The 27,543-nt window shown below is 42.8% G+C and overlaps 1 protein-coding gene across 1 annotated transcript in view; it reads left to right on the forward strand.

Annotated features, from left to right (window-relative positions):
• Window positions 1–24,447, forward strand: part of LOC141273133 (uncharacterized) — a 76,123-nt gene extending 51,676 nt beyond the window's left edge. The window contains exon 7 of the mRNA XM_073684574.1: window positions 19,511–24,447. Coding sequence (XP_073540675.1) covers window positions 19,511–20,769 — 1,259 coding nt within the window. The 3' untranslated portion in view covers window positions 20,770–24,447. The remainder of the gene's footprint in view (window positions 1–19,510) is intronic.
• The last annotated feature ends 3,096 nt before the right edge of the window (window positions 24,448–27,543 follow it).

The raw sequence follows: 27,543 nt of genomic DNA on the forward strand, positions 1-27,543 counted from the left end.
AAAGTGCAGCACAGATTCATCTCACTGCCTCACTACTGAGCGTGTACATAAAGTGCAGCACAGATTCATCTCACTACTGAGCATGTACATAAAGTGCAGCACAGATTCATCTCACTACTGAGCATGTACATAAAGTGCAGCACAGATTCATCACTACTGAGCGTGTACATAAAGTGCAGCACAGATTCATCTCACTGCCTCACTACTGAGCGTGTACATAAAGTGCAGCACAGATTCATCTCACTACTGAGCATGTACATAAAGTGCAGCACAGATTCATCTCAATGCCTCACTACTGAGCATGTACATAAAGTGCAGCACAGATTCATCTCACTGCCTCACTACTGAGCGTGTACATAAAGTGCAGCACAGATTCATCTCACTACTGAGCGTGTACATAAAGTGCAGCACAGATTCATCTCACTGTCTCACTACTGAGCATGTACATAAAGTGCAGCACAGATTCATCTCACTGCCTCACTACTGAGCGTGTACATAAAGTGCAGCACAGATTCATCTCACTACTGAGCATGTACATAAAGTGCAGCACAGATTCATCTCACTACTGAGCATGTACATAAAGTGCAGCACAGATTCATCACTACTGAGCGTGTACATAAAGTGCAGCACAGATTCATCTCACTGCCTCACTACTGAGCGTGTACATAAAGTGCAGCACAGATTCATCTCACTACTGAGCATGTACATAAAGTGCAGCACAGATTCATCACTACTGAGCGTGTACATAAAGTGCAGCACAGATTCATCTCACTGCCTCACTACTGAGCGTGTACATAAAGTGCAGCACAGATTCATCTCACTACTGAGCATGTACATAAAGTGCAGCACAGATTCATCTCAATGCCTCACTACTGAGCATGTACATAAAGTGCAGCACAGATTCATCTCACTGCCTCACTACTGAGCGTGTACATAAAGTGCAGCACAGATTCATCTCACTGCCTCACTACTGAGCGTGTACATAAAGTGCAGCACAGATTCATCTCACTGCCTCACTACTGAGCATGTACATAAAGTGTAGCACAGATTCATCTCACTGCCTCACTACTGAGCATGTACATAAAGTGCAGCACAGATTCATCTCACTGCCTCACTACTGAGCGTGTACATAAAGTGCAGCACAGATTCATCTCACTACTGAGCGTGTACATAAAGTGCAGCACAGATTCATCTCACTGCCTCACTACTGAGCGTGTACATAAAGTGCAGCACAGATTCATCTCACTACTGAGCGTGTACATAAAGTGCAGCACAGATTCATCTCACTACTGAGCGTGTACATAAAGTGCAGCACAGATTCATCTCACTGCCTCACTACTGAGCGTGTACATAAAGTGCAGCACAGATTCATCTCACTACTGAGCGTGTACATAAAGTGCAGCACAGATTCATCTCACTACTGAGCGTGTACATAAAGTGCAGCACAGATTCATCTCACTACTGAGCGTGTACATAAAGTGCAGCACAGATTCATCTCACTACTGAGCGTGTACATAAAGTGCAGCACAGATTCATCTCACTGCCTCACTACTGAGCGTGTACATAAAGTGCAGCACAGATTCATCTCACTACTGAGCGTGTACATAAAGTGCAGCACAGATTCATCTCACTACTGAGCGTGTACATAAAGTGCAGCACAGATTCATCTCACTACTGAGCGTGTACATAAAGTGCAGCACAGATTCATCTCACTACTGAGCGTGTACATAAAGTGCAGCACAGATTCATCTCAATGCCTCACTACTGAGCGTGTACATAAAGTGCAGCACAGATTCATCTCACTGCCTCACTACTGAGCGTGTACATAAAGTGCAGCACAGATTCATCTCACTGCCTCACTACTGAGCGTGTACATAAAGTGTAGCACAGATTCATCTCACTACTGAGCGTGTACATAAAGTGCAGCACAGATTCATCTCACTACTGAGCGTGTACATAAAGTGCAGCACAGATTCATCTCACTGCCTCACTACTGAGCATGTACATAAAGTGCAGCACAGATTCATCTCACTGCCTCACTACTGAGCGTGTACATAAAGTGCAGCACAGATTCATCTCACTGCTTCACTACTGAGCATGTACATAAAGTGCAGCACAGATTCATCTCACAGCCTCACTACTGAGCGTGTACATAAAGTGCAGCACAGATTCATCTCACTGCTTCACTACTGAGCGTGTACATAAAGTGCAGCACAGATTCATCTCACTGCCTCACTACTGAGCGTGTACATAAAGTGCAGCACAGATTCATCTCACTGCCTCACTACTGAGCATGTACATAAAGTGCAGCACAGATTCATCTCACTACTGAGCGTGTACATAAAGTGCAGCACAGCTTCATCTCACTGCCTCACTACTGAGCGTGTACATAAAGTGCAGCACAGATTCATCTCACTGCCTCACTACTGAGCGTGTACATAAAGTGCAGCACAGATTCATCTCACTGCCTCACTACTGAGCATGTACATAAAGTGTAGCACAGATTCATCTCACTGCCTCACTACTGAGCATGTACATAAAGTGCAGCACAGATTCATCTCACTGCCTCACTACTGAGCGTGTACATAAAGTGCAGCACAGATTCATCTCACTGCCTCACTACTGAGCGTGTACATAAAGTGCAGCACAGATTCATCTCACTACTGAGCGTGTACATAAAGTGCAGCACAGATTCATCTCACTACTGAGCGTGTACATAAAGTGCAGCACAGATTCATCTCACTACTGAGCGTGTACATAAAGTGCAGCACAGATTCATCTCACTACTGAGCATGTACATAAAGTGCAGCACAGATTCATCTCACTGCCTCACTACTGAGCATGTACATAAAGTGTAGCACAGATTCATCTCACTGCCTCACTACTGAGCATGTACATAAAGTGCAGCACAGATTGATCTCACTGCCTCACTACTGAGCGTGTACATAAAGTGCAGCACAGATTCATCTCACTACTGAGCGTGTACATAAAGTGCAGCACAGATTCATCTCACTACTGAGCGTGTACATAAAGTGCAGCACAGATTCATCTCACTGCCTCACTACTGAGCGTGTACATAAAGTGCAGCACAGATTCATCTCACTACTGAGCGTGTACATAAAGTGCAGCACAGATTCATCTCACTACTGAGCGTGTACATAAAGTGCAGCACAGATTCATCTCACTACTGAGCGTGTACATAAAGTGCAGCACAGATTCATCTCACTACTGAGCGTGTACATAAAGTGCAGCACAGATTCATCTCACTGCCTCACTACTGAGCGTGTACATAAAGTGCAGCACAGATTCATCTCACTACTGAGCGTGTACATAAAGTGCAGCACAGATTCATCTCACTACTGAGCGTGTACATAAAGTGCAGCACAGATTCATCTCACTGCCTCACTACTGAGCGTGTACATAAAGTGCAGCACAGATTCATCTCACTGCCTCACTACTGAGCGTGTACATAAAGTGCAGCACAGATTCATCTCACTGCCTCACTACTGAGCGTGTACATAAAGTGCAGCACAGATTCATCTCACTACTGAGCGTGTACATAAAGTGCAGCACAGATTCATCTCACTACTGAGCGTGTACATAAAGTGCAGCACAGATTCATCTCACTGCCTCACTACTGAGCGTGTACATAAAGTGCAGCACAGATTCATCTCACTACTGAGCGTGTACATAAAGTGCAGCACAGATTCATCTCACTACTGAGCGTGTACATAAAGTGCAGCACAGATTCATTTCACTACTGAGCGTGTACATAAAGTGCAGCACAGATTCATCTCAATGCCTCACTACTGAGCGTGTACATAAAGTGTAGCACAGATTCATCTCACTGCCTCACTACTGAGCGTGTACATAAAGTGCAGCACAGATTCATCACTACTGAGCGTGTACATAAAGTGCAGCACAGATTCATCTCACTGCCTCACTACTGAGCGTGTACATAAAGTGCAGCACAGATTCATCTCACTACTGAGCGTGTACATAAAGTGCAGCACAGATTCATCTCACTACTGAGCGTGTACATAAAGTGCAGCACAGATTCATCTCAATGCCTCACTACTGAGCGTGTACATAAAGTGCAGCACAGATTCATCTCACTGCCTCACTACTGAGCGTGTACATAAAGTGTGGCACAGATTCATCTCACTACTGAGCGTGTACATAAAGTGCAGCACAGATTCATCTCACTGCCTCACTACTGAGCGTGTACATAAAGTGCAGCACAGATTAATCTCACTGCCTCACTACTGAGCATGTACATAAAGTGCAGCACAGATTCATCTCACTGCCTCACTACTGAGCGTGTACATAAAGTGCAGCACAGATTCATCTCACTGCTTCACTACTGAGCATGTACATAAAGTGCAGCACAGATTCATCTCACAGCCTCACTACTGAGCGTGTACATAAAGTGCAGCACAGATTCATCTCACTGCTTCACTACTGAGCGTGTACATAAAGTGCAGCACAGATTCATCTCACTGCCTCACTACTGAGCGTGTACATAAAGTGCAGCACAGATTCATCTCACTGCCTCACTACTGAGCGTGTACATAAAGTGCAGCACAGATTCATCTCACTGCCTCACTACTGAGCATGTACATAAAGTGCAGCACAGATTCATCTCACTACTGAGCGTGTACATAAAGTGCAGCACAGCTTCATCTCACTGCCTCACTACTGAGCGTGTACATAAAGTGTAGCACAGATTCATCTCACTACTGAGCGTGTACATAAAGTGCAGCACAGATTCATCTCACTGCCTCACTACTGAGCGTGTACATAAAGTGCAGCACAGATTCATCTCACTACTGAGCGTGTACATAAAGTGCAGCACAGATTCATCTCACTACTGAGCGTGTACATAAAGTGCAGCACAGATTCATCTCACTGCCTCACTACTGAGCGTGTACATAAAGTGCAGCACAGATTCATCTCACTACTGAGCGTGTACATAAAGTGCAGCACAGATTCATCTCACTACTGAGCGTGTACATAAAGTGCAGCACAGATTCATCTCACTACTGAGCGTGTACATAAAGTGCAGCACAGATTCATCTCACTACTGAGCGTGTACATAAAGTGTAGCACAGATTCATCTCACTGCCTCACTACTGAGCATGTACATAAAGTGCAGCACAGATTCATCTCACTGCCTCACTACTGAGCGTGTACATAAACTGCTGCACAGATTCATCTCAACTAAAAGCCGAGATCCTTAGATCAGGAATAGAACAGACATTTATAGGACATTTCATAACTTTCCCAAATTCTTATGAAAAAAATTGACAGCATATACTGAACTGAACTACTGTACCCAATTTATTATATATTTTAGGAGTCTGAGTCGGTCCATTTTATATCAACTCCTTTTCCACCTAAGTGGACTCCAACTCTATAGCCCTGCTTTTGAGACAAGAATATGTCCTTTAGGCCATGGCTACACTATCAATATTTGGTCAGTATATTTTCTCAGGAGTGGGAGCCAAAACCAGGTGAGGAACAATGGGAGAAAAGGTGTAATAGAAACAAGTCACCAATTCTGGATTTATCACCCACTCCTGGTTTTGGCTCCCACTCCTGAGAAAAAATACTGACCGAACACTGACCAAATACTGATAGTGAGGCCCTGGCCTGAGGTGGAAAGTTGGAAGAAGAGATGCTATCAAGAATACGTTCAGGTTCAATTACATGTGGGTACACGTTTCCAGAAGCATCACCTGGATCAAAGGACCTAGAATGGCAGTAAAGCCTTTAGTTTTTCTTGGTTGCACAGTAAGTGAGGATGAAATAAAACCATGAGAAAAGAGGGACCATTAAGATTGGGGAGGATTCAGCCTTCGGCTCACTGAAAATAATTCAGATTTTTATGGTCAGTATTAATGTACACCGGAAATGTAGCTCCTTCAAGTAGGTATCGCCTTTCCTCTTGAGTCAACTTTAAGACTGAGAGCTCATGGTCACCAATCAAATAATTCCATTCTAATAGAGATTTCTTTAAGAAGAATCCGCAGGGATGATTTCTTCAATTAGAAGAATTTTGCAACCGTACTGCACCTAGACCAATAGCAGAGGCATCCACTTGCAGAGCAGAGTTCCAGAGATAGTGGTTGAAGTAGAGCTCTTTTAGACAGTTTTGAAAAGAAGTTGGTGCCCCATGGGAAATCTGGTTGGACAGACAATCAAAGATCAGAGCATGTAGCCTTAGCCATGTAAGTTCTAAAAGCACAGGTGTATCAGACAGGGTTGCTGTGTCTGATTTTTTTTTTAAAGCTTAAGGAACTTATACAGATTGTTTTGACTGTAATTATCATCATTTTACAGTTTACCGTGAATGTAGATTATGTCTTATCAGAATTCTGGGCTTGTAAATATGTATCAATTATAATCATAATTAGTTATGGTTTACAAATGTGTCCGTAAAAGTATTTAAAACTTAAACAGAAACAAAATGAACATATACCCTGCTGTAAGCAAATAAGTAAAAGCAATAGTGCATATAAATAACATAGGGTACTTAGTAAACACCATTTTTAATAAAAAAAAAAAAAAATCTTAAAAACCATCTCACCAGTGTCAAGGTGTACTCAAATCGGAACAGTCCTAACCTTTAGTATTAAAATGTTACCATGTGTCAAAGTAACATATATGTGAATAAGGTTTGAGCAGGACCGGGTCCCGAATATGGCTACCCAGAAAATGGGAAACCTGAAACTTAACCGAAAAAATTAACTGGAGTATACATTTGTATGCATGCAAAATAGGAGCATGTTCACACTGGCCATTAAACAGGTAAAACCTAAGACAGAAACAAAATGTTTATCGGTTAACTTTTTCCATAAAAAATATTGTCTGATTTTTTTTTTTTGATAATGTCACAGTGTAGGGGGAATGCTGGTGAGGAAAAGGCAGATACGGGCAGGGTGAGCAGGGAAAACTAGTCTGTCCCTAGACTGGGAACCCTGAATAGCCCTGATCCCGAAGGTATCTCTGATGGTGAGAAGGTTTCGGGTCTCCACCCTAAGCCCTAACTCCTTCACAAGCCCTGTGCTAATCCCCCTCACCTCCCTCCACTGAAAAGGTACAGCAACTTCAAAGGAAAGGACTTCAGCCGCACAAACAAACAGGTCAGCATCAGCACAGCACTGCTTCCAGGTATAGAGTGAAACTCTATTAGCAGCACCACCTGGTGGAAAAAGAGGCTAGGTGGAGGAGACACACATTAACTCATGCAGTACTAGGGAAAATAACACAGTTAAAGTTACAGCAACATCTAGAATAGACCGCAGATACTTAGCGCTAGACTGCGCGTGACAGATAAGCTGTCCAGAAAAAATAAAAGATAAGTTGGCAACCCTGGGTCACGCAAGGCAACACAGAGGGAAAGAGAGCCCAGACAATAGGGAAAGTGGGGAGTGGAGACTAGTCTGGTCTAGTGTCACCCTGTCTCAACTACCGTCCCTATATTGGCTCTTCACTAGTCTTGAGCGATACCTTCCGATATCGGGAAATATCAGATCGGATTGGATCGGACCGATACCCAAAAAATATCGGATATCGCCGATTCCGATACCGGAAACCAATGCAAGTCAATGGGACACAAATATCGGAATGAAAATAAACCCTTTTTTTTCCTTGTAGGTTAATTCTACATGAAGGAAAACAACTAAGAATAATGTAGAATGTATTACATGAAAAGCCGGCAATTCAGCAGCGGCATACTCCGGTACCCGACAATTTAGAACAGAAAGAATAGAGCATCACACATAGATTAGACATGTCCATCACATATATAAGAAGTACAGTGACAGTGTTGCTTACTGTACTTGTCATTTAGTGTTAAAGGTTTTATTAAAAAAAATAATAGTGTTTTCATGCACCGTCTCTTTAAAAAAGCCGGCCGACAATTCAGCATCGGTACCCGACAATTTAGAATGGAAAGAATAGAGCATCACACATAGATTAGATAGATAGAAACATGTCAGTTGCATATATAAGAAGTACAGTGATAGTGTTGATTACTGTACTTGTCATTTAGTGTTAAAATAAAGGATTTATTAAAAAAAAAATTGACGTGGGGTTCCCCGTAATTTTAGTCTCTAGCGGAGGTTAAGCAGACGGCTGTGGCAGATGTTTGAAGCCTGGGAAGGGGGTAATACCCACAGAGCTTCCCAGGCTACTAATATCAGCCCCCAGCTAAATACCTAGCCTTTACTAGCTATTAAAATGGGGGACCCCCCAAAAAATGACGTGGGGTCCCCCCTATTTTAATAGCTAGCAAAGGCTAGGCAGACAGCAGGTGGCTGATATTAATAGCCCAGGAAGGGTGCCATGAATATTGGCCCCCTCCCAGGCTAGAAACACCAGCCGTCAGCCGCCCCAGAAATTGCGCATCCATAGGAAGCGCCAATTCTGGCACTTAGCCTCGCTCTTCCCACTGCCCTGTAGCGGTGGCAGTGGGGCAATAGGGCTGGGGTTGATGTCAGCTTATAATGCCAGCTGACATCAAGCCCAGGTTAGTAATGGAGAGGCGTCTATAAGACACCCCCATTACTAACCCCATAGTGAAAGTTAAAAACAAACAAACACCCAGAATAAAGTTCTTTAATTGAAATAAACACACAATTCTTTATTGTTCTAAATTAAACCATACTTACCATTACGCCCATTCCAGTTGAAGCCAACGATCCCCTGCAATAAAAGAAAAATAATAAAGCAACCTCATCCTTACCTTTCCATGGTTCCCAGGACAGCTTCAGCTCTGCTACATTCACATAACAGGCTGGATCGCAGCTGAAAGCTGCCATCCAGCTTGCCATGCTGCAGACACTGAGAAAAGCAGGCATGCTTGCGCTCCTCAGTGTCTGGCTGTGACGGCATAAAGATAAGCCGAGGTCATGTCCAATGAACTCAGCTCACCTCATGCACGTCACTTGGGAGCCTACCTGGAGCGGCGGCGACTGGAGCTTCCCGGGGCGAGGCTTGTGCGAGCGCACATTTCCGGCCTCCTCCTGTAAGTCTGGGCCCAACGACGTCACCGCGCCTCTGGGCAATCGCATGTCACGTGCACCTAATTGTAAGTGCGGTATTAACCGCGTCGAGGGGGCGCCAAGCTTCCCTGTGTAAAAAAAAAAAAAAAAAAAAAAAAAAAAAAAAGGGGGATTTATTCGATTAAACTCAGGTGGCTGAGGGGTGGAACAGGTGCTACTTAACTGGCCCAAGCACCACTGTTCAGGGCTTCCCAGCTTCGTTCTCCCCATCATGGAGTCCGATAATGAGCAGCAGCAGCAGCAAGTTCAGCAGCCGCCATCTCCACCATCTCAGCGGCTGTTTGGGGAGCCCCAAAAAGTGCATCGCCCTCGTGTTACTGGTAACGCCCGGCCCTCAGGAAAGCGAGGTTCGGCGTCTAAGTCCAGTCATCACGGTTCCAACAGGTTGGACGAATCTGCCGCCTCCAGGGACGATCCCCCAGCTGAGAAGGGTCCTTCCTCCAAATAGGTACCAGCCCTTTTGAGCCACCTGGGTAAGTGATCTTCGAGAAAGTTCACTCAGTGATGGAGTATCCCTTCTACCCTTCTATTTTTAATAGGGGAAGAAGTGTACCTCCAAGACCAAGCATGTTCAATGTGCATTGTGTAACACCGTCTTTCCCGACTCATATCCCAAAAAATTGTGTCAGTCCTGTATAAATCAGACGCTAGCAGAGGAGACCCCTAGCTTGACCTCAGGATTAAAAACCTTGGTCAGGTCTGAAATTAGTAAAATCCTCTCTAAAAAGACTAAAGGAAAGGTGGATACAGACCAGGAGATCTCCCCAGCCCCTGATGACTCTCTGTCATCGGCTTATGAGTTGGACTCTTGACGACTCAGCCATCATCCACTTCCTCAGATAGTGGTGCGGGTCAGCATTGTTTCCCACTTAATGGAGTTGATGGCTTGATTAAAGCAATTCGGTCAACCATGGGTATTACAAAGGCCAGACCAGAAAAATCAGTCCAGGATGTAATGTTTAGGGGGCTGGCACAAAGGAAAAGAAGCAGCTTTCCCTTTAACGATAAAATTCAGGACTTGATACGTAGAGAATGGAAAAGGCCAGAAAGAAAGGGTGTTCTTCCTCCATTCTTTAAAGGAAAATATCCCTTTGAAGACTCAGCTTCTTCTTCCTAGGAGAAAGCCCCAAAAATAGATGTGGCTATAGCTAAGGCATCTAAGCGATCCTCTCTCCCCTTTGACGATATGGGGGCTCTTAAGGACCCTTTGGATAGGAAAGCTGACACCTTTCTCAGGGACCTGGGAAACGTCTGCGGGGGCCTTAAAGTCAGCGGTTGCCGCTACTTGTACTGCCAGGTCCCTAATGATATGGTTGGACCAACTTGAATCCTATTTGAGAAATAACACCCCAGGAAGGAGATTTTATCAAATATATCACTCCTACAGGGGGCAGCAGCCTTCCTGGCGGATGCCTCGGCGGATTCAGTCAGATTGGCAGCGAGGTCAGCCGCCATGTCCAACGCAGCCCGTAGAGCCTTGTGGCTTAAATGTTGGCCAGGTGATAATCAAGCAAGAACGAGACTCTGTACTATTCCATGTGAAGGAGAGCATCTTTTTGGGCCTGTTCTGGACAAACTTTTGGATAAAGCCAGTGACAAAAAGAAAGGTTTCCCTAGCTTGTCTTTCCCCACTTATAAACGTCCTTTCCATAGGAGAAGGTTTCTACGAAAAAGACCGCAGAAGGGTCACGAGAAGTGGGAAGACCGCAGACCGAAAGGTAGAGGGCTCCTATTTGGCTCTTCTCCTTCTAACCGGGGACCCCGGAAACCAAGTCAATGACTCGCAGCCCAGGTAGGGGGGAGGCTGTTGGGCTTCTTACCTGCCTGGACAAAAATTTCTGCTAGTAACTGGATACTTGATCTGGTAGGTTCGGGTCTGAGGTTCTAGTTTCGGCAGATTCCTCGTGGGAGATTCATCTTGACCCCAAACCGTGCCTCGGTATTAGAGCAGACGGCCCTACAAGTGGAAATCCTGACCTTGGTCCATAAAGCGGTCCTAGTGGAGGTCCCGACAGCAGAAAAGGGGCTAGGATTCTACTCGCCTCTTTTTTTGATTTCTAAGCCTGACGGTTCTTTTAGGTGCATTATTAACCTTAAAGCCCTTAATAAGTTTTTGTTAGTTCCCACCTTTAAGATGGAATCCATTAAATCTACAATAAAGTTACTTTTTTCAGGCTGTTACATTGTAGTATTAGATCTAAAAGACGCCTATTACCATGTACCTATACATATGGATTTCCAGAAATACCTTAGGGTGGCTTTGATCATAGATGGAGAAATTAAGCACTTCCAGTTTAGGGCCTTACCGTTCGGTCTGGCCATCGCCCTCAGGGTATTTACTAAAATTATAGCGGAAGTCATGGCTCATGTTAGGGAACATAATATTTTAATTATCCCTTACCTGGATGATTTCTTGATAGTTGGAGACTCAGCCTCCCAATGTTATAATCACCTAAAAATTAGTATCCTCCATCTTAGAAAGTCTAGGCTGGATCCTAAATCTAGAGAAGTCCAGGATAGTGCCTTCAAAAATACATCAGTTCTTGGGTATTTTGCTGGATTCAGACCTTCAGATATGTTTCCTCCCGGAAGCCAAAAAAACAAAAGGTTAAAATCCTGGAAGAGAAAGCATTATCAAACCCAGTCATGTCCCTTAGAGCTGCGATGTCCTTGTTGGGTACCCTGTCATCTTGCCTTCCTGGGGTTCTGTGGGCACAATACCACTCCAGGGTTCTACAGTGGGACGTCCTACATAATGAAGTCTTGTTAGATGGGCACTTAGAAGGACGAATGTCCTTGTCACCCCAATCACTTGAATCCTTGCGGTGGTGCGTGAACGAGGCGAACCTGTCACTAGGAGTTCCCTGGGTATTTAGAGTCACTAAAATAATTACAACCGATGCAAGCTCCCGCGGGTGGGGGGCCCATCTGGGGGATATGGTTGCCCAGGGGTCCTGGTCAGACACGGAAAAGGGCCTTTCCTCCAACGCTAAAGAACTACTAGCAGTGGATAAAGCGATTAATCATTTCTTGCCTTTCCTTCATGATAAAAACGTTAAGATCCTTTCTGATAATAGGATAGCGGTAGCTTACGTGAACCATCAGGGGGGTACACGTTCTGGATCATTGATGAGTGACTGATCATCTTTTTCAGATTTCGGAATGCCATCTCCTTTCCTTAACCGCCCTCCACATCAAAGGAAAAGAAAACATAAAGGCAGACTACTTAAGCCGTTTCTCTCTGAGGCAAGGTGAATGGGAACTAAAGCAGGACATTTTTTCCCAAATAGTCCGAAAATGGGGACTTCCAGTGGTAGATCTCTTCGCTACAAGGCTAAATCGAAAGCTCTTTTGCTCCCTAAATCCCAGGGAAAACCCCCTGGCGGTGGATGCTCTCCAAGTGACTTGGGATTTCAGTCTGGCCGATGCCTTCCCCCCACTGAATCTTCTTCCCATGGTCCTAAGAAAGATCATAGAGGACAAGGCGAGGGTCCTTCTGGTCGCCCCCTTTTGGTCCAGGAGGCCCTGGTTCTCATGCCTGAGGAACATGTCCATCTCCGATCCTTTGGTCCTGACCGAAATTCCGGATCTCTTCGGCCAGGGTCCAATAGTCCATCCTCAAGCTCCTGGCCTCCACTTGACGGTGTGGAACTGGAGAGGTCTCTGTTAGAATGCAAAGGATTTTTCCAAAACCTAGTGGCTACATTAATGCGTAGTAGAAAACCTGTCACTACCAGGATTTAATCCAGAACTTGGAAGAAATTTTTATCTTCCTCTGGTTCTACAGTTGGTGAGGGGCTGCCAATTGGAAAAATTTTAGAGTTTTTACAGAAGGGCCTCGAGTTGGGGTTGGCAACAAGTACCCTTAAAGTCCAAGTCTCTGCCTTAGGTGCCCTATATAACTGTGACCTGGCAGGACGGGTGTCTCGATGGAAGACATATGTAAGGCTGCTACCTGGTCTTCTCCATCTACCTTCTATAGGCACTATAGACTGGATTTGGGTGTTTCATCTGACCTCACATTTGAAAGAAGGGTGCTCCAGGCTGTGGTCCCTCCCTAAACTTCTTCATCTCTGCAATTCTCTCGTGGTGCTGTCATGGTCGACCGATAAACTCATAAGTTGCTTACCGGTAACGGGATTTTTCGGAGACCATGACAGCACCCTTATATTACCTTCCTTCACTTTATGGGAGCACTCCTCATTTATTAATCATAATTTTCTCACTTAGTGGTGTATAAAAATATTATTTTTATGATTGTTTATTGTGTCTACTAACCTGGTGGTCCTCTCAATGCTCTGTAATCCAAATTGAGGCGAGAGAGAGGGCCGCCATTTTAAGCCTGTAGGTTTCCGGTCCTTGGTGGGCGGATCCCCTTTTTCGTGGTGCTGTCATGGTCTCCGAAAAATCCCGTTACTGGTAAGTAACTTATGACTTTCCCGAGGGGCGACATGAAAGACCGTGACTGTTGTGGAGGACTGAACCAATAGGCTAAAATTAATTCTGCTCAATATTAATATTAATTATAATTTTATATTAAAATTAACTGTATGACTTAATATTGAGCAGAATTAAGTATGCTGACATCCCCTATATACCGAATGAGCCCGTACACAGCCCCCTATATACCGTATGAGCCTGCACACAGCCCCTTATTTACCATAAGAGCCCACACACAGCTTCCGATGTACAGTATGAGCTCCCCCATATAGCTTCCTATATACAGCATGAGCTCCCCCATATAGCCTCCTATATACAGTATGAGCCCCCATATAGCCTCCTGTATACGGTATGAGCCCCCATATAGCCTCCTATATACAGTATGAGTCCCCATGAAATGACGTCATCGCGCCTGCTGGCTCACCTGCTGATTGGTGGAAAATGAAGCTAGCCGGGCCGTCCTCCACCAATGTATTCATCGCTGTCTGCATCCACAGGATGCAGAGAGCAGTGACAGCAAGCGGCAGATGGATGGCAGGTGGAGGAGGGCACGGTACAACCCATGGGCCACTGTTTCAGCCCTTTTGCTGTCTCGGTCCACTGGCCACATCTGGCCCTCTGGTTGTTCCAGTCTGGCTGCACTTTGCCCAGGTCTGGTGTAGAGGTATTAGGACATGGCTGGTATAACATGATGTATAGCAGATAATGGACAAGATGATGATGTCTGGATCTGTAGGGGTAGCTGCAGCGACCGCATCATCACAGTAAGGAACCAAAATGAAAAGCAGGAGATGTATGGCATTATGGGTACATCAGCACTAAGAACAGCATTAATACAGTAGAGTTCAAAATAATAGCAATCCAATATGACTAACTAGATTAATTACTTTTTTTGGTATAAATTATATTACCACATGTCAAACAATTTACCAGTTGATGCTGTAGATTCTAAGAAAACCAACAGACTCCATATTCATGATCTGCATGTTTTTGAGCCGGTGTATTTGAATAATTAATTGAAAGGGAGTGTGTTCAAAATAATAGCATTGTGGAGTTCAAGTTAGTGAGATCAATCATTCTGTGAAGAAAAAGGTGTGAATCAGGTGGCCCTTATTTAAGGGTGAAGCCAGCACATGTTGTACATGCATTTCTCCTTGAAAGCCTGAGAAATATACGTCTTTAGAGACATTGTTCAGAACCACAGCATACTTTGATTAAAAAGTTGATTGAAGATGATAAAACTTATAAAGAAGAGCAGACAATGATAGGCTGTTCAGCTAAAATGATCTCAAATGCTTTAAAATGGAACGCAAAACCAGAGAGACGTGGAAGAAAATGGAAGACTACCATTTGAATGGATCGAAGAATAGCCAGAATGGCAAAGGCTCAGCCAATGATCAGCTCCAGGATGATCAAAGACAGTCTCAAGTTACCTGTGAGTACTGTGACAGTTAGAAGACGCCTGTGTGAAGCTAATATCTTAGCAAGAAGTCTCTGCAAAGTCCCACTGTTAAAAAAAGAGACGTACTGAAGCAGATACAATTTGCCAAAGAACACATCAACTGGCCTAAAGAGAAATGGAGAAATATTTTGTGGACTGATGAAAGTAAAATTTTTCTTTTTGGGTCGCAGACAATTCATCAGATGACCCCCAAACTCTGCATTTAAGCCACAGTACTCTCTGAAGACAGTGAAGCATGGTGCTGCAAGCATCATGGTACGGGTATGTTACTCTTACTATGGTGCCGGACCTATTTACCGCATACCAAGGATCATGGACCAGTTTGCATATATTAAAATACTTGAAGAGGTCATGTTGCCTCACGCTGAAGAGGATATGCCCTTGGAAAGGGGTGTTTCGACAAGACAACGACCCTAAACACACCAGTATACGAGCAAAATGTTGGTTCCAGTCCAACAAAATTGAGGTTATGGAGTGGCCAGCCCGATCCCTGGACCTTAATACGATAGAACACTTGTGGGGTGACATCAAAAATGCAGTTTCTGAGGCAAAGCCAACAAATCCCCAAAAAATGTGGGATGTAGTCAAAGCATCCTGGGCTGGAACAGTTGACAGGTGCCAGAAGTTGGTTGACTCTATGCAACATAAATGTGAAGCAGTTCTAAAAAAATGGGTATACAACTAAATATTAGGTTAGTGATTCACAGAAATGCTAAATCCTTAAAACGAGTACATATTGTGAGTTTGTAAAGACAAATGCAGACACTGCTATTTTTTTTGAACAGCCCAATGTTCATTTTTTGGTAAAGTAGTTAAAAATTATGTACATTTCTCTTCATGTTTTGAATTAGAAAACAGTGTGCAATGTTCTCAGTGCATGGAAATAAAAACTAGTATAAAGATTGTGCTTAATGCATGTTTTTGTACACACTACCATTATTTTGAACGCTACTGTACAATTAAGAAAATTATGGAAAGGCTGTGGCAGCATTGAGTCAGTCCCCACTCTCAGTAATGGCAAATCATATAACTGTCATCAGCTTTAGGTGTGTGTGAAAATCCTCACAGATCCATGCATGATTCATGTTTAATACATGCAAGTTTTTTCACTTGTGGAAAACAATCTTGTCCATCTGAGCATTTTCATGCTGGGTTAGATCCTGCTACTGGTTTAATCTGCTGACCAAGAAGTCCATGAGGTCAGGCCTCCGGGTAATTTTCAGAGAGAGGAAAAAGTTCTGGTATGACTGAACCTGGTAGTTCCTGTGGTATATCTCCATGTATTAATATGTCAGGTTGGCACAGCTGATGATAAAACATCTGGTTCATCATATCCCATAATCTTGTAACACTGATAAAGAAGGTGAAGTATTGATTTTGCAGGGAGTGGAGCAGGGCCTTCTCATCAGATATACAACCAGCAGGCATTTGCTCGGTGAAAGCTGCCTCCGCCTGTGTGCAAATCTTATCCTGGTAATATTCCAATTTGCTTCCCATTCAAAAGCAGAAAAAAATCCCTATTTTGTTTTATTGCTTGGGTCTAAAAGCATGACTATTTAATAGTCTTCCCTCTGTTTGATGTTTATGATACATCTGTGCACATGTAAGTACCGATCCTTGTAGGTTGCTGGACAGTGTGACTGACTGAGGAATCTGTTTGCTCACATTCTGCCCCTGGATACGATGGTTAGTAATCATAACCTGCATCATGGTCATCAAATTAACAATGAGTGTAATTCTCTTTCCCTGCCTGAAGCTGAGAACTCAATGTTCCACTCTAAATCCAGCTGCTCTTTCTACTCAAGCCCTCCTCCATATCCTCCTATATGTGACATTGTCCCCAATAAGTCCCCAACGCAGCATGGAGAATTTAGAACTTACTGTTGTTTCTCCATCCATATTTGCATTACTGTGAGCATTCCTCCTTACATAAGTAGCAGGGAAATTATACCATAGTGGTCACTACTGACAAATCTGGTGGCCTCTTTAAAGGGCCTGAGTAGGCAACACATGAGCTTCATAGCTGCAATTGACCTGGTATTAAAGTAGCACAGTCTCTGTGTGGTCTGGTGCATGATGTGCAAGTCCCCCTGTGTGCAATCTAAGTGTCACATTGTCTGTCAGTAGATGCACATCTTTTCTGAAAGGCCACAGGCTGCAACACCATTAAGCAAGAGGCACCACTAGCCAAACAACACCATGAAGACCAAGGAGATCTCCAAACAAGTCAGGGACAAAGTTGTTGAAAAGTACAAGTCAAGGTTGGGCTATAAAAAAAATTGTAAGTCTTGTTTTAAGTTTGCCAAAAGACTTGTGGGAGACTCTCCAAATATATGGAGGAAGGAGCTGTGGTAAGATGAGACCAAAATTAAATTTTTTGGCCACCTAGGTAAACGTTATGTCTAGCGTCAGACCAACACAGCCCATCACCCCAAGAACACCATCGCCACAGTGAAACATGGTGGCAGCATCATGCTGTGGGGATGTTTTTCGGCAGCAGGGACAGAGAAAATGGTTCAAATTGAGGGGAAGATGGATGGTGCGAAATACAGGGATATTCTTGAGCAAAACTTGTTTCAGTCTGTCAGTGATTTGACACTGGGATGGAGGTTCACCTTCCAACAAGACAATGACCCAAAGCATACTGCTGAAGCAACATTCAAGTGGTTTAAGGTGAAACGTGTAAATGTTTTGGCATGGCCTAGTCAAAGCCCAGACCCTTAATCCAATTGAGAATCTGTGGTCAGAGTTGAAGATTGATGTTCACCAGAGGAAATCATCTAACTTTAAGGAGCTGGAACAGTCAAGATGTGGAAAGCTCAGAGACTTATCCAAAGCGACGTGCTGCAAAAGGAGGCTCTACAAAGTACTGACTTTATGGGGGTGAATAGTTATGCACACTGAAGTTATCAATTATTTTGTCCTATTTGTTTGATTCACAATAAAAAGAAAACCAAATGTTCACAGTTGTAGGCATGTTCTTTACAGGAACTGATGCAAACCCTCAAAAAAAAAATCTGTGAAATTCCAGGTTGTGAGGTAGTAAAACACAAAAAATGCCAAGGTGGGGTGAATACTTTCGCAAGCCACTGTATATGTTTTTAAACAAACTTTGCAACAACAAATTTATGACATTCTCCACTCAGGGAGAATAAGTTAGATTGCTCAACTGCAGTACAACCGCAATGTTCCTCCCACTGTCATTGACTACTTTGCCCAGTTTTAGCTGGCGAGGAGACATCGAGCAGAAATTTGCTGTTTAATGCAGAGGAGCAACTCCTTTGCTGTTTGGCTTCTCTTGCCCAGGCACGTCAGCTGTTTGATAGCAGGGCAGAGCTTGAGCTTACATATAACAAAGAAGTGTGTGGGGTACAGGGTGTTGAAGCAAGTTCTGTCCTGTTGCTAATCGGTACGAGAAGATATCCATTCTTGAGGATGTGGAGAAGGTGAATTACCGCCATCTATTATTGGAGCCAGGCCTGCCCAACCGTGGAGATGTTACTAGAACCCAGCCTTGTGGTTGTGGTGCATCGTCACCACTACTATGCAAAACATTGACCTACTATAGGTGGCCAAGAAAAAACATGGCTGTAATTGTTTTTCCATGTGCTTGTGCTGGAGTGCACCTTGCTGTACAACGGCAATTCCAAAGAGCAGCCCATGCTCTATGCCAGGTGAAAGCACAATGTAGGGAAAGCTTTCTTGGAGAAGTATTAGCTAATGGTAGAGATCAGCAAAGTTTGATTTAATTTTGATTCAGCCAACAATATGCCTGACAGTCTGCAAACAACTGAGCAAGAAGCTTGCTATGCTCACAAGTGTGACCACTTTTTTCCCCTGAATGTGATAACCGGTCATCAAAGCCAATGTCATCATTGTCATCACCATTAAATTCACAATGAATTTAAGCCTCATCTCCTGCCTAAGCCTGGGATAACTCAATTTATAATTCAATCCAAACCATCAGCTCCCCCTGCATGGGACATTGAAAGGGCACAACATATCGGTCTAACATCATATTTTACTGTGGCAAAAAAAGAAGGAAAAGCCGGCACCAAAAAACATGCACGTTTCCAAACGTATTAAAACAATCCCATCGAAAGGAACCAGGTGCTCATCAGAAACAGTCCATGTGAAACTTGAAACAAAGAGAAGGCGGCACTCACCGGTCCTTTTAGAAACTAAAGGTATATTCAAAACATCACATTCAAACTGGCAGCAGGGAAGAGTGTGGCACATAGGACGCATCCAGGACCTGTTGAGGTGCAGCCTGGCACAAAATGGCCATTGACCGTACTATGTGCCACACTCTTCCCTGCTGCCAGTTTTAATGTGACGTTTTGATTATTACTTTGGATTTTAAAGGGACCGGTGAGTGCTGCCTTCTCTTCGTTTCAAGTTTAATATGCTACTTTATTGGTCCCTGCATTGACGTCTACTGTTGTTACCGCTGTCTTGATTGATAATTGACATTTAATCATTTGTTTTGCAAGGCAGTATTTTTAAAAAAAAAAAAAATGTTTATTTTTTTTCTTGGCAGATGACTGTACTAGGAGGTCAAATGGACAACTGGCATTTTCTGAATTTAAAGCAGATGATTGTGGTATCATGCCAGATCTAAATGAAGAGCATGACATTATCCCAGATATATCTCCAAACTTTCACAGCAAAAATCTATTATCTAATCATTTTCAACAGGTCCACAGATCTGATTCATCACAGACTGTTAAGCAAAATAAAAATAAAAGGAGGGATGCTGAACATAAAAAAATGTATATAGGGGAGAAGCAATTATCATGTCCAGAATGTGGGAAATGTTTTAGCATTAAATCAAGACTTCTTATGCATCAGAGAACTCACACAGGGGAAAAGCCTTATTCATGTTCCAAATGTGGGAAATCGTATAGTATTAAATCAAGACTTGTTAGGCATCACAGAAGTCACACAGGGGAGAAGCCATTTTCTTGCTCTGAATGTTGGAAATGTTTTAATGACAAAGCAAGTCTTGTGGCACATCAGAGAATTCACACAGGGGAGAAGCCATATTTTTGTTCAGAATGTGGGAAATGTTTTACGTGTAAAGCAAATCTTGTTATACATGAGAGAATTCACACGGGGGAGAAGCCATTTTCATGTTCAGAATGTGGAAAATGTTATATCAGTAAACTAAAACTTGTTGGACATCAGAGAAGCCACACAGGGGAGAAGCCATTTTCATGTCCAGAATGTGGGAAATGTTTTACCTACAAATCAGACCTTGTTAAACATAAGAGAACTCACACAGGGGAGAAGCCTTTTTCCTGTTTAGAATGTGGGAAATGTTTTACTTACAAAGGAGGTCTTGTTAAACATAACAGAACTCACACAGGGGAAAAGCCATTTTCTTGTCCAGAATGTTTGAAATGTTTTACTTACAAAGGAGATCTTGTAAAACATAACAGAATTCACACAGGGGAGAAGCCATTTTCATGTTCAGAATGTGGGAAATGTTATTTCTTTAAATCATCTCTTGTTACGCATCTGAGAACTCACATAGGGAAGAAATCATTTTCATGTTCAGAATGCAAGAAATGTTTTACTTACAAAGGAGATCTTTCTAAACATATCAAAACTCACACAGGGGAGAAGTCATTTTCATGTTCAGAATGTGGGAAATGTTATTTCTTTAAATCAGCTCTTGTTATGCATCTGAGAACTCACACGGGGGAGAAGCCATTTTCATGTTCAGAATGTGGAAAATGTTTTACCAAGAAATTATATTTTCTTAAACATCATCAAACAAATCACACAGGTAAGTAGTAATTTTACTTTTTTAAAAAAATAATTATATTGACAAATTGTACAAGAAAAGTTACAAATAAGTTAGTCACACATCTAAAAGTGAAAGCAATTTATAACACTAAATGATGATTGGGGAACGTATTTAGTTATCAATAAGCAGAATCCATATAACATTCCTATATGTTTCACTATGTATATACACTGCTCAAAAAAATAAAGGGAACACTCAAATAACACATCCTAGATCTGAATGAATGAAATATTCTCATTGAATACTTTGTTCTGTACAAAGTTGAATGTGCTGACAACAAAAATCACAGAAAAATAATTAATGGAAATCAAATTTATTAACCAATGGAGGCCTGCATTTGGAGTCACCCCCAAAATTAAAGTGGAAAAACACACTACTACTTTGATGTAATGTCCTTAAAACAAGTCAAAATGAGGCTCAGTATTGTGTGTGGCCTCCACTTGCCTGTATGACCTCCCTACAACGCCTGGGAATGCTCCTGATGAGGTTGCGGATGGTCTCCTGTGGGATCTCCTCCCAGACCTGGACTAAAGCATCCGCCAACTCCTGGTCAGTCTATGGTGCAACGTGACATTGGTGGATGGAGCGAGACATGATGTCCCAGATGTGCTCAATCGGATTCAGGTCTGGGGAAGGGGCGGGCCCGTCCATAGCTTCAATGCCTTCATCTTGCAGGAACTGCTGACACACTCCAGCCACATGAGGTCTGGCATTGTCCTGCATTAGGAGGAACTCAGGGCCAACCGCACCAGCTTATGGTCTCACAAGGGGTCTGAGGATCTAATTTCGGTACCTAATGGCAGTCAGGCTACCTCTGGCGAGCACATGGATGGCTGTGCGGCCCTCCAAAAATATGCCACCCCACACCATTACTGACCCACTGCTAAACCGGTCATGCTGAAGGATGTTGCAGGCAGCAGATCGCTCTCCACGGCATCTCCAGACTCTGTCACGTGCTCAGTGTGAACCTGCTTTTATCTGTGAAGAGCACAGGGCGCCAGTGGCGACTTTGCCAATCCTGGTGTTCTGTGGCAAATGCCAAGCGTCCTGCACGATGTTGGGCTGTGAGCACAACCCCCAACTGTGGACGTCGGGCCCTCATACCACCCTCATGGAGTCGGTTTCTATCCATTTGTGTAGACACATGCACATTTGTGGCCTTCTGGAGGTCATTTTGCTGGGCTCTGGCAGTGCTCCTCCTGTTCCTCCTTGCGCAAAGGCAGAGGTAGGGGTCCTGCTGCTGGATTGTTGCCCTTCTACGGCCCCCTCCACGTTTCCTGGTGTACTGACCTTTCTCCTGGTAGCGCCTCCAGCCTCTGGACACTACGCTGACAGACACCGCAAACCTTCTTGCCACAGCTCGCATTGATGTTCCATCCTGGATGAGCTGCTCTACCTGAGCAACTTCTGTGGGTTGTAGAGTCCGTCTCATGCTACCACGAGTGTGAAAGCACAACTAACATTCAAAAGTGACCAAAACATCAGCCAGAAAGCATTGGTACGGAGATGTGGTCTGTGGTCCCCACCTGCAGAACCACTCCTTTATTGAGGGTGTCTTGATAATTGCCAATAATTTCCATCTATTGTCTATTCCATTTGCACAACAGCATGTGAAATTGATTGTCAATCAGTGTTGCTTCCTAAGTGGACAGTTTGATTTCACAGGAGTTTGATTTACTTGGAGTTATATTCTGTTGTTTAAGTGTTCCCTTTATTTTTTTTGAGCAGTGTAGATACCTTGTTATTTATATAAACACTATAACTGCAACTGCATTGACTGGCACTTCTCTGTTATACATGATCAGGACAGTTGCTGAGGCAACTATCTGACACCCATCTTGCCACATCTAACAATTAGGATGTTCTATTGCTCATATGAGACCAAATGGCCACTGGATCGATTTCTCTTCAACTGTTCTGATAGAGTACAGCAACATCATCCCAAACCTTCAGTTTTTCAAATGTTCCTTTTATATGGGATAATTTTATTAACCATATTACACCACTGAATCAGTTTAGGGTGGGTCTCCTATCCATCCAAGCTAGAAAAAAAAGTTTCATATCATTATATACAGTTATGATATAGTCACCTCTCATCATTAAGAAGATCAAACAGGCATATCTTTGGAGTAACTAGTACTGGAGGTTGAACCACCCCAGAAAGGTCTACCATGCATTCTAAAAGGTACAAATATTGGAGCAGGAAAGTATTAGATACAGTTGAAACCAGAAGTTTACATACACTCTATAAAAAGACACATATGCATGTTTTTCTTAATATCTGACATGAAATCAGAATAAACCTTTCCTGTTTTAGGTCAATTAGGATTACCATGATTTTTAATATTTGCCAAATGCCAGAATAATGAGACAGAGAGAATGTTTTAAGGCATTTTTATTACTTACTGCATAGTCAAAAGTTTACATACATTTTATTAGTATTTGGTACCATTGCCCTTAAACTGAATGACTTGGGTCAAACGTTTGGGATATCCTTCCACAAGCTTCTCACAATAGTTGGTCAGAATTTGGACCCTTTCCTCCTGACAAAACTGGTGTAACTGATCCAGGTGTGTATGCCGCCTTGCTCACACCTGCCTTTTCAGCTTTGCCCATACATTTTTCAATAGGATTGAGATCAGGGCTTTGTGATTGCCACTCCAAAACATTGACTTTGTTATCCTTAAGCCACTTTGTTACCATTTTGGCAGTATGCTTCGGATCATTGTCCATTTGGAAGACCCATTTCTGCCCAAGCTTTAACATCCTGGCTGATGTGTTGAGATGTTGCTTCGACATTGCCACATAATCTTCTTTTCTCATGATGCCATCTATTTTGTGAAGTGCACCAGTCCCTCGCAGCAAAACAACCCCAAAACATGATGCTGTCACCCCCGTGTTTCACAGTTGCGATGGTGTTCTTAGGCTTCTAAGCTTCTCCCTTTTTTCTCCAAATGTAACGATGGTCATTATGCTCAAAAAGTTTAATTTTAGTTTCATCAGACCAGAGGACGTCTCCAAAAATTAAGGTCTTTGTTCCTGTGTTAATTTGTAAACATTAATCTGGCTTTTTTATGTTTCTTTTGACGTAATGGCTTCTTCCTGGCAGAGTGCCCTTTCAGCGCATGTTGATACAGTACTGATTTCACTGTAGATATCAACATAATCTTACCAGCTTCTGCCATCATCTTCACAAGGTCTTTTGCTTTTGTCCTTGGGTTGATAGGCACATGTCGGACCAAAGCACGTTCATCTCTGTGACACAGAACCCGTCTCCTTCCTGAGCGGTATGATGGCTGGACATTCCCATCTTGTTTGTACTTGCATACAATTGTTTGTACAGATGAACGAGGCACCTTCAGGTATCTTGAAATTGTGCCCAAGGATGAGCCAGACTTGTGCAAGTCCACAATTCTCTTCCTGATATCTTGGCTGATTTCTTTATACTTTACCATGATGCTACACAAAGAAACAGTGTGTTTCAGGTGTGCATTAAAATACATCCACAGGTGTGTCTCTAATTAACTCAGAAGATGCCAAAAAAATCAGAAGCTTCGAAACACATGACATAATCATATGGGCAGTCCAGAATTGTTTAAAGGCTTAGTAATCTTAGTGTATGTAAGCTTTTGACTTTGCAATAAGTAATAAAAATGCCTTAAAACTCTCTCTCTCTCTCTCTCTCTCTCTCTCTCTCTCTCTCTCTCTCTCCATTTGTCAAATATTAAAAATGATGGTAATCCTAATTGACCTAAAATGGGAAAGGTTTATTCTGATTTCATGTCAAGTATTGAGAAAAACATGCATATGTGTCTTTTTATAGAGTGTATGTTAACTTCTCATTTCAACTGTACAAAAATTTTGAATCCCTCATTCACAATCATAATCCAGGATATATCCCCCCTCTATACCTATAGAACGACTCGAAATGTACAGAATTCATCATTATCTAGGGCCAAAAAGATCAGATGACAAACCCTGAGATGTGGTAGATAAACTGATCTTCAACCAATCCAAAAAATCTAGAATGCAAGTGGTCAGGAACCAGTTCTCTCTGACTTTCCAATCATTATAGCTACACTTATTTGATGACCTATCCCCTAAAACAATACAGAGATGATGAGAATTTAACCCCCAACTGGAGATCCTTTGCCAACATCAAATACCGTTGGGGCAATCCATTTAACCTGACCTTCTAGTACGATGGCGCTACACTATTATATTGCGCTAGTAAGTTCAACGCTAAGTTGACTCAACTAAAGCTTCTTCATCAACACTTTAAGCCTACCGAACCAAGCCAAAACTGTGAGAGATAACACACTCAATCATCTTGGACTAAGTTCCCACCTTAACCCAAGCATTCTCGATTCTCAAGAAAGCATATCACCAGCTAATTGATCCAACCTGAAACATCTAGCTGATTACTATCCTGCACCCCCATTTTTACTTAAAGTGTTCACCTCTACATGGGCTACCAACCCACCTTTAAATCTGTCCTGTTATCTCTATAATATATTGCTAGTTAGGAGATAGTGCATTGTATCAAACACTCTACATAGTTCCAGCCTATTCTAACCCTTTCACTGATCAACACACAGAACCACTCCCTGTGCACTCTTACAGAACAATTTGCTGACTTATCTACATACAATTTTCTTCTTTCTCTTTGGTGGAAACACCATATCAACAATAACCAAGTAGTTCATTATAGTTTACCAAAGTACAATGTACTCAAAGTTACAATGTTGAGTCAAATGTATTCATGCTATCCTTTTATATAAAGTTTTTATGTTCCATTTTTATGCAGAGAATATCCTACAACACTTAATGCATCATATGTTGTATTGAATATTTTGTTTTGACCAATTTTGACAAGTTAGGTGAGGTGAAAACACCACGCGTACCTGTATAATTTCTTATTTGCTGGTTAATTACATTTACGCCTACTTCAAACAGATGTGGACATCTTGTTTCCACTTAATGTCCTCTTATTTTAGCAGCTATAATTCTATTATAATATTCCGGGTGCCTGAGATGAGATGATCTTACATCTTGTAGGGGTTTGGTACTCACTCAGCCATGGTGCAGGTAGGAACAGGAAACGTTTTCATAAAAATGTTCAGGCAGGTTTATTCTGACTTCATAAACCGCTTAGCATAGGCAAACAAAAGACAGCCTTTTCTGGCACAAAGGGAAAACACAAGCAAAATGTCCATGCAATGGTGTGGGTTCGCCCGCTAGAGGTCAGTGTCCAGTTCTCATGGCCTTAGCACAGACCAACACACTGGAGATCCACACGTCTCCAGACACAGACAGCAAATGAGACACTTGACCTCCATTTTATTTACAACAAACCACGCCCTGGGGTGGGGATATGTGAGCAGTCACTCCCACCCATCTCTTATGACTGCTCGTAAAAACTGGCCCTGATATTCCCTATTAACCCTCTCAGCACTATGTGTGCTGGAGCATGTTTTCCCGATTTTACATCACTGAAGCTGCCAACTTCAGCGATACATATCTCCCCTCAAGGACATGTCCGGCAGCCATCTTACACTCTTTACATTAATTATGTTTTCTCCATGTCTCCATCTCTGGTAGAGGCCAAGGCCCACAAAATTGCTTTTGATCTTGGCCATATTTACTTGTTGTGTCTGTACACCATAGTCCTGGTGTCTTTCTTTAATGCTACTCACCCTTACTACTTGTTTCAGCTTCATCCTCCTAACTAATCCACCTCTCTCCTCACTACTCCTATGCTTCTCCCCTCTGCAAATCCCTTCATTGTCTCCCAATTCCCCAATTTATCCACTTCAAACTACTAACATTGACCTACAAAGCCATACATATGTCTCCTCCATATATTTGCAAGCTAATCTCCTGATATCTTCCAACATGTAATCTCCCGTCCTCCCAAGACTTCCTTCTCTCCTCCACACTTATACATTCTTCTCCTAATCGCTTCCAAAACTTCTGCCGAGTATCCACCATCCTCTGGAATTCTGTGCCCTAACATGTCCGATCATCCACCATGTTCGCAACTTTCAGACAGAACTTGAAATCCCATCTCTTCAAGAAAGCTTGCCACCACTTATCACCATCGGAGCTGCCGAAACCTCCCAACCTTCTGTCTTCTCCATTATCCTGTAGACTGTAAGCCCATAAGGGCAGGGCCTTCTCCCCTCCGTACCAGTCTTTCATTGTTAGTTTGTTCACTGTAATTTATATTTGTATGCAACCCCTCATCAAGTACAGCACCATGGAATCAATAATGATCCACTAATAATAATCCTTAAGCCCCTCCACCACCACCCACTTGTATGTTTATTTTTATTTTTTTATTTTCCCATCACAGAAATTCAACCCCACATATTTGTTCTAGCACCCTCCCATGGCCAAATTAAAACTCCCCTCTCATAACGTACAGGACTTCAACCAGCCTAACATGCACCCCAATGCCTTTCATTTTTACAAGAATTGCCATGCTGACATAGTCTGCCTTCAGGAGACCAGATTCTGTAACTCTGCTATACCTAAATTTCTCAGCCTCACTTTCCTTTATTCTACTTACTTATCATTTTCTTAAATGTTAATTAGGTCATTAATTTTTTACTCTTCACTCTGCTGGATATATTTGCTGACATGACGTTTAGGTTATTCTTGTACAATTAGCTCAAGGTAAATGGTAGCCATATATAGAAACAGGTGCTATGTGAAACATAGATATATTTTTCGGACTATAAGATGCACTTTTTTCCTTC

The sequence above is a fragment of the Phyllobates terribilis genome, unplaced genomic scaffold, assembly GCF_046119375.1.
Source record: "Phyllobates terribilis strain yellow unplaced genomic scaffold, ASM4611937v1 Scaffold_5__5_contigs__length_657084704, whole genome shotgun sequence".
Lineage (NCBI taxonomy): Eukaryota > Metazoa > Chordata > Amphibia > Anura > Dendrobatidae > Phyllobates > Phyllobates terribilis.